Source organism: Limulus polyphemus, unplaced genomic scaffold, assembly GCF_000517525.1.
Source record: "Limulus polyphemus unplaced genomic scaffold, Limulus_polyphemus-2.1.2 Scaffold342, whole genome shotgun sequence".
NCBI lineage: Eukaryota > Metazoa > Arthropoda > Merostomata > Xiphosura > Limulidae > Limulus > Limulus polyphemus.
The window spans coordinates 112,750-120,915 of NW_013665952.1; the positions used below are offsets into that span (position 1 = coordinate 112,750).

General features: G+C 32.1%; 1 protein-coding gene across 7 annotated transcripts; it reads right to left on the minus strand.

Annotated features, from left to right (window-relative positions):
- Positions 1 to 1,259: 1,259 nt before the first annotated feature.
- On the minus strand, positions 1,260 to 7,959 carry LOC106457525 (gastrula zinc finger protein XlCGF8.2DB-like). 7 transcript variants are annotated; one of them, XM_022383502.1, is made up of 3 exons: positions 7,141 to 7,600; positions 6,061 to 6,207; positions 2,708 to 4,804 (listed from the first exon to the last, which is right to left on the minus strand). In XM_022383502.1, exon 3 carries the CDS (start codon positions 4,774 to 4,776, stop codon positions 3,691 to 3,693), a length of 1,086 nt encoding a protein of 361 aa, XP_022239210.1. In that variant the 5' UTR covers positions 4,777 to 4,804; positions 6,061 to 6,207; positions 7,141 to 7,600; the 3' UTR covers positions 2,708 to 3,690. The 7 variants fall into 7 exon arrangements, 5 of the variants coding, with proteins under 5 accessions (XP_022239210.1, XP_013772409.1, XP_022239209.1 ...); XR_002610188.1 differs by lacking the exons at positions 2,708 to 4,804; positions 6,061 to 6,207; positions 7,141 to 7,600 and adding exons at positions 1,260 to 1,361; positions 7,816 to 7,959; XR_002610187.1 differs by lacking the exons at positions 2,708 to 4,804; positions 6,061 to 6,207 and adding an exon at positions 1,260 to 1,361.
- Between the last annotated feature and the right edge of the window lie 207 nt (positions 7,960 to 8,166).

Genomic DNA, 8,166 nt, shown 5'->3' on the forward strand with positions numbered 1-8,166 from the left:
ACTAATACTATTATTTATTATATATATATATATATATATATATATATATATATTTTGTTGTTGTTGTTGAAGCTGGTCTACAAAAAACATTAAAGACGTACTAATAAAAACATTATGATTTTTTTCCATAAATCAAGAACTTGAAATAAGCTTTTCTTAAAGATTTCTTTATAACTATAAGATGACTTTCCTCAAATAAAATCTCTCGGTGACATTTTGGTACGTTTAAGTATTCTAGTTATGTTTGAACGTTCAACACTGAGAACTGGTTATCTGTGACTAGTCAAAAAAAGTAAAAATTTGTGCTGTCTGGCCATTGGTATTTTAATCAGTTTGCAAAAGAAGTTTGTCCAAACTTTACAGATTAAGTTATCTTTTTTCAATATTTCAATCTGATATAATAACGAAAAAGCTTATATTCATTAGATGATAGAAACCTTCAGTAAGTTTTCTGGAACATGCAAGTTCTTTTAAATAAATATAAATACACTTTTCTTCTTCTAAACAGAATGTATTGGGAATTTGTTATTTCAAATGATTCACTGTGAAAATGGTATCTTAAATCAGTATACATGAAAATAATTTAATTAGTATCTTCAGCTTACTAAAAAATTCCAACTTACAATTTATCAATGTTGTATCAGTATTTTAAACATATTTAACAAAACAATTCAACACTTGCTGAAACATACATAATATTTATCAGAATTCATTAAACTTTTACATTTGATAACCTAAACATGTCTAACAGTCTTAATTTTAATTCACATGACACCCTACAATTAACTACTGCTATCATAATTTATAATAATATGCACCTTTAACATACTATGTATAAATAAATAAATTTCAAGACACTACACTTGAATATTAAATTAAAGCTCACATGAGTAATAACACTTCACTTGACACATTTATACATTAGTCTATATGATACACATCAGACACTCGTATGTCTTGCAGTCCTGATGCACTAACAAGTACGTCTTCATGTATACATTTTCAGTTTACTGTGTCATCTTGCAGGAACTTTTCTACTGCATTTCCTGAAAAAGCTTAACACTCAATACGGGCCGGCATGACCAGGTGGTTAGGGTGCTCGTCTCGCAACCTGCGAGTCGCGGGTTTGAATCCATGTCACACTAAACATGCTCATCCTTTCAGCCGTGGGGGCATTATAATGTGATGGTCAGTCCCACTATTCGTTGGTAAAAGAGTAGCCCAAGAGTTGGTGGTGGATGGTGATGACTAGCTGCCTCCCCTCTGGTCTTTCACTGCTAAATTAGGGACGGCTAGTGGAGATAGCCCTCGTGTAGCTTTGCACGAAATTCAAACCTCTTAACACCCAAAAACATAGTACACTGTAAAATATTACAGATCAATTACATATTATCATCATATCTACAAATAAAGTACAGTACAATAGGGAATAATGTGAAAACACCTTTTCTCCAGTTATGTTTTTTGAAACGCATCACACTTGTGCTTTCGGGGTTAAAACCATTCTAGCTTCCATTCACATATGATCTCAAACCTGATATTCTGATATATGAAATACACACTAACCTTGCACTAGAAATCCAACCCTGCCATTCTAGTTATTATGGTAACTTTTGCTTACAACATATACAAGATGTCCAGAAATTTTGGAAACAGTTTTGAAAAATCATACTGAGAAAACAGTTTAACATACAGATGCATGGCTTGTTGCAAATGCCTCATATCTAGCTGCATTGTGAAGCACGATTCATCTATAAGCATTCCATCCATGTGTCCTTGACACTATTGAAGATGGGCAATTTTGTGACAGTGAGTCTGAGTTATCATGCTACTTGTTAACTGACATAAAGTCCAACCCTTATGATACTTGTTTTTTGACCATTTGCATCAGATTTATCATTCACTTGCTGTTGATTTAGTGAGAAATCTGAGGCCTGCGGGTTGATACGAGTCCATATTGTCCAACAACAGTCATTTGTGGAGTTTATGGCAATGGTCAACTCCAACTAACTGTATCAATGTTCTACAATTGAGTCCACATCCTGCTAACCACATTTTTGAGATTTCTAGCCATTCTGCGAGGATATGTCATGTTTAATCAGTTTCTGGCCAACCAACTGTCCTCAACTTCACAGAAATGTACAAACGCCATTGTAAGACTTGTAGCCATTCTTTCAGAACGTGTTTAATCAGTTTCTGGCCAACCAACTGTCCTCAACTTCACAGAAATGTACAAATGCCATTGTAAGACTTGTAGCCATTCTTTCAGAATGTGTTTAATCAGCTTCTGGCCAACCTATTGTCCTCAACATCACAGAAATTTACAAATGCCTTTGTAAGACTTGTGGCCATTCTTTCAGAACATGTTTAATCAGTTTCTGGCCAACCTATTTTCCTCAACATCACAGAAATGTACAACTGCCTTTGTAAGACTTGTAGCCATTCTTTCAGAATGTGTTTAATCAGCTTCTGGCCAACCTATTGTCCTCAACATCACAGAAATGTACAAATGCCTTTGTAAGACTTGTAGCCATTCTTTCAGAACGTGTTTAATCAGCTTCTGGCCAGCCTATTGTCCTCAACATCACACAAATGTACAAATGCTTTTGTGATACTAGTGATTCACATCTTTTTATACACTTTGCTGTTGCACAGACTGCTACCTGAGAACACCTATATATCCTTCACTTTTATATACAACTGAAATGTGAATCAGATCACCAGCCACCTGACATTTGTTTTCCATGAAAATGAACTCATGTGCCCAACATTAGCAATAGTTGTGTCTTCTTATAGCTAAAATATTGAAATCTTTGATCATCCCTTAATTACTTTGAGCAGTATACTTTCATGCAACTCATGAACAAAACAGGGGTTGAGGAAAATCTGAGCTTTGGAACACTGATTGTGATGTTTTCTGATAACTGGATGTTAAAAGGTGTATTTTAGCACTGTTTTCAGTACACTGATCATGTTTACCTATCCATTTATTTGGTAGTTTGTTGTTTTTCTTTTTCAAATTATTCCTACTTGACTTGAAGAAAACCTTTATACAATACTTAATTACACTGTATACAGTGGATGGTAATATTTCACAAATTCACACAGTAATTATTCAAGCTGAGCTGCATCAGAAAAAAAAAGTTTTTGCTAATTTAATGTTAGGCAGAGGACATGGAACAGTGATGGTTGGTCACCATACAAATAGGGTATAAAACTTACTCCCCCTGAAATTTTAATTTAAGCATTTTTTCCCTAAAACTATAATTTCCAAGAATAATTCTCACATGAACAATTTTTTTTAATTATCTGTATTATATTTTGTTGGAAAGTGAAGATACTTCTTAATCTGTTCAAGTATGAGTTCTGAAAAGAAAGTTCAGATATGTGCATACCAATCAAAAGTGCACGTGTGCATAAAACTTTTTCTGTTCTAGCATGTAGTTGATGCACTTATATAATTGTACTTCTTTCACTAAGTGATAATAAAAGCCTTTAAGAACCAGGCCTCACACTTCATTTGCTGATAATATGCAAGATCAATAAGTATTATTACTATTTTAAAACTCAACATCTTTACATTTGTATTACTCTGCAAATGTCTCTGTAGACTTAACATGTTCACACACACACACAAATTTTAATTAGTTTCTTCTACAGAAAAAAATCACGAAATTTACATTAACTGAGTTAATTGTGTTCTGATGTACTTGCTGTTGCAACATTCTGAGGAACAAAAGGAATCAGTTTCTGGTGACAAACCATGTGACACTGCAAACTAGCTTCTGAAACATAAGACTTCCTGCAAATGATGCAATAGTAGGGTTTTTGGATCGATGGGTGTTGTAAGTGTAGTTTAAGATGAGTTTTCATGTTACCTTTCTGGGTAAAGAACCTGCCACACTGAGGACAAGAAAATCGTCTCTCTCCTGTGTGAATAAGCATGTGGGTCTTGAGGTTGCCTTTCTGACTGAAAGTTTTGTCACAGACCTGGCAAGGGTAAGGTCGCTTGCCAGTGTGAACACTCATATGATGGTCCAGCACCACTTTCTGTGTGAAATTCTTATTACACACCTTACAAGAAAAAGGTTTAACACCCTCATGATCTTGCAAGTGTATTTGTAGGTTTCCTTTTAATGTGTAGCTCTTACCACAATATTGGCAGCGGTATGGTTTTTCACTGTAATGGCTGCGTAAGTGATAAAGTAAAAACCTCTTTTCTGAAAATTTTTGGAAACAGACTTCACAGGGATATGGCTTATCACCTGAATGAATTGTTTGGTGGTTTTGAAAACTTTCTTTTGAAGAGAAACATTTTCCACAAAAATTACAGATGAAAGATTGTATGATACCATGCAAAGAGAAACAGTGGTCCAGCAAAGTCTTCTTCAGATTGAATTTCTCCCCACAAATACTGCAACTGTAGATCTCCATTGGAAGACAAGAACTGTGTAAACCACTGTCTTTTTCTGAATAAGATTTTCCACAGCAGTTGCAGAAATATATTTTCACTGAATTACTTTCCATTCCAATCTGTAAATCTTCACCTATTGACTGTCTCTTGCTGGAAGATTTATTAATTGTCATATCTCGAGAATTGTAAGCAGTGCTTGACTTCCTGTTGTTTGTCAAAGCTTTAGGATGTTGTTGGCTATTTAGTCCATGACATGACAAAGTTTCAGGATTTTCTGATCCACCCAGACTTTGAATATTTTCTTGGAGATGTTCACCATTGTGTGTTGAAAACCTAGCTAAGAAACCTAGAGCAGAATCCATGCTGGTAATAAAGGATGTGAAAACACTCCTAGAAAAAAGAAAAGAAATATCGTACACATACTTAAAGCATATAGTTTTATACACAAGTTTAAATAAACTAAATTACTGTATTTGCTTTGTCTGAAGGTTTATAAAGTAGAAAAATCTTGCACTGACCTTATAATTATCTATATAAAGTCACCCTTACTCCTTGTATCAGCTCCATATGGCTAATTTTTTCAAAGTCTAACATACCTTAGACTTTTCCCACCTTTTTTGTTATTGAAATAATTTTGATATAACAATAGGCAAAGTCTTTCAACACCTAAACTAGAAGAAAGGCCAGTTTTGTTAACTTGCAATCTCATTTTACAATGTGCAGTATACCCAGATGATAGTACTTATCCCAAGTGAAAACATTTAAACTTGCTATGTGAAAGGTACAATACTAACTTAAATGTAATTTTATGTGTGGAATATTTCAATAAAATTATAATTTCAGGCTAAGTAGAGAATATATATTTACCACAACCTTTCAAGCTCTGTCATGAATTCTCCATCAGACAAGGAATATATTATACTATACAGTACTGCTCTTTTTTTTTTTGAGGAAAATAACTACTACTCCTCAAGACAATTATGCAAGTATAAAAAATTACGAAGAAAAGAAATGACAGTGTCTTACAGAAATAGTATAAAAAACAAACAAAAAATCTTACTAGTAAAGAAAAGTCACTTGTGTTCATCAAAAACGCTTTTTGTTACAACGAGAATAATTTCTAAAAAGATGGATCAGTACCACACCAAGGTGTAAAAATTATACATGCATTTTTGTTTTACAATTGATATGTATGTATATATATATAAATATATGTGTGTGTGTGTGTGTGTGTGTGTAACAACTGACCTTATAAACCACAAAGATCATTCAAACCTAAACTGTTTTCTCACAAAATCTTAATCTTCTCATACTGGTAAAATGTTTTAAAGACATAGTTCTTGTAACCCATCTTTGTATCATTTCCAACAAGTGGATATCCTATCATTACAGTACATATATCACGGATACCAAGACTACATGGTCGCAAGACTCTTGAGGTAGTATACCTGAATATTCTAATAACAAATAATCATACCCCTTATCAAAACTGCAATAAGTTGGTTTTCAGCTCACACTTAATATTGTTTATTAAAAGCTACTTTTCCAAATGCTTTTCTAAAAATAAATTCTGACAACAGAAACTTACACTTATTAATAAGATATGCAGTTTTGGTTTCTCTGTGTAAGAAAGGATATTGACTTACCTGAGAGGGTTCAGTGGATGATTCAAGAGACGGAAGGGTTATCTAAGTTACTTTCTCTTGAAAAAAAGAAGGGAAAGAGATGATCTTATTGAAGTTTACAAGATTATACTGGATATCAATAGGACATCTGATTTCTTTGTGCTATAGCTTGAAGACAAGAGGGCACAAGATTTAAGAAAGACATGCTATTCATCATGATTTAGATTAACGTCTCAATTATTCTCTCTCCCATAACTTCCTGAAGTTTTTGAAAGTCAACTTTTTTAAAATCGGTCACATATCTCTTTTTTTCAACCCTATGAGTTTTAAAATAAGCATGTTATGATCACGATTACTCAAATTCATTTCCACAATAAATTTCTATCTATATCCTATTCAGTATTAAAAATTAAGTCTAAAATAAAACCATCTCTATAGTGACTAAATACACTGAGAAAACAATACTCCACAACCTCAATACATTCTTCAGCCTAATCTGAAATGCAAATTTACTCAATATTTTAAACAACTTGTATAATAATTTATAGTACAGTACTTCTAAAATACCATTTAATAACTTTAGACTTAAAAATGTTTTTTTTTAATTTTATAACAAAGTTCTTGTTTTAATACTTTCTGTAATTTTTGTATATAGGTTTGAAAAATTATATTAATTTGAAACTTTAACAAAAATTTTCTAATATTTCAGTTTTCTTTTGTGTAATGTAATTTTCATTCAAATATTTTATAGAATTTGTATAACCTACAAAGTTTTAACAGACCATCTAACTAGTTAAGTTTTTGAACAAATAGATAGAATTCAGTAGATGCTGAATGTCAATGCAATTTTTTCACCATTTTGTGGAAAAAAAACAAAAAAATGCATGTTACTGATCAGATTTGAATGCAAAAGATCATGCTAGTTCAAGTACTGTTGGTATAGTTATATACATGAAGTACTGAAATTTCCATGTTAAGCCTATTTTACACTACATATGCACAAGTTTAGTGTGAAAATTCCTCAAATTAAAATATATACATATATAATTAGCATGATTATTTCAAAGGGTAAAAATGACCTTGATGTTATGCCATAATTACCTTTTTTTCCACCATATCTATTGGCACAGACAAGTCCAGATCAAATGCAAATATTGAATGATGAAATACTGAATTTTAAAATGTATACGTAAAAGACAAAAATATGTATGTGCACATCTCTATACACACAAAGAAAACTGTTATGTGTGAATGGACAAGCTATAAAGTAGAAGATAAGAGTAGTTCAGAGTATTATTTAAAGTTACACTGCTAGTAATAATGTACAAATCTAAGCAAAGCTCCTTAAAAAATGAACAAATAATAAAAAACTAATGTTCTCGATGATAATTGTGATACGCTGAAATCGATACTAAAAGTTAAAACCTCTACTGGCTCTATTTTATATAGCATACATAGATCGTTTCAAATTAAGATACCATTGTAATCATAAGAAAAAAAAAAGGAAGATTACTAACTCTCGATCCAACTAAAGCATATGCAGTAACTAGTCTACAGTACCGAGGCGTACCGTATTTTCATTTTATAAATTATTCTGCCATTCGTGCCCTCCTCATACAATGGTACTGTAATAAATTTGTGTAATAACTAACTTGTGAACTTATGCTATTAATAGTATTATGGTAGTACTAGTAGCGTCAACTGTCAGTATCAGCGCAAGAGTAGTAATCAACTAGTACAAATGCTACAGTTTAAAAACATTTCAGTATTACTAACCTGAAGAATTTGCGAGTGTCAAAAAGAATTAAACAGGGAAATCAACCGAATATATATTTCTGTCTAAAACCCAAGTGTATTGAATTGTAGTTGTATTGCAACATGCCCTATCTATCGTAATACCATCAAATTATAGAATCTCCAACTTCAATGGTTTGGGTGGATAAAAATTAAAATCCTGTCACCACAAGACTTTCACTCGTCCTATTCTATTAAATAAATGCTATGAAAAAAATCAATATTAAAATAAGTGTTAGATTCTATGGTAAGATTCAAAAAAACGCAGTTTTATTTACTTAAAACACCAAATATAAAAAATAAATAATTTTATTTTTTAAATTAAAGTTCTGT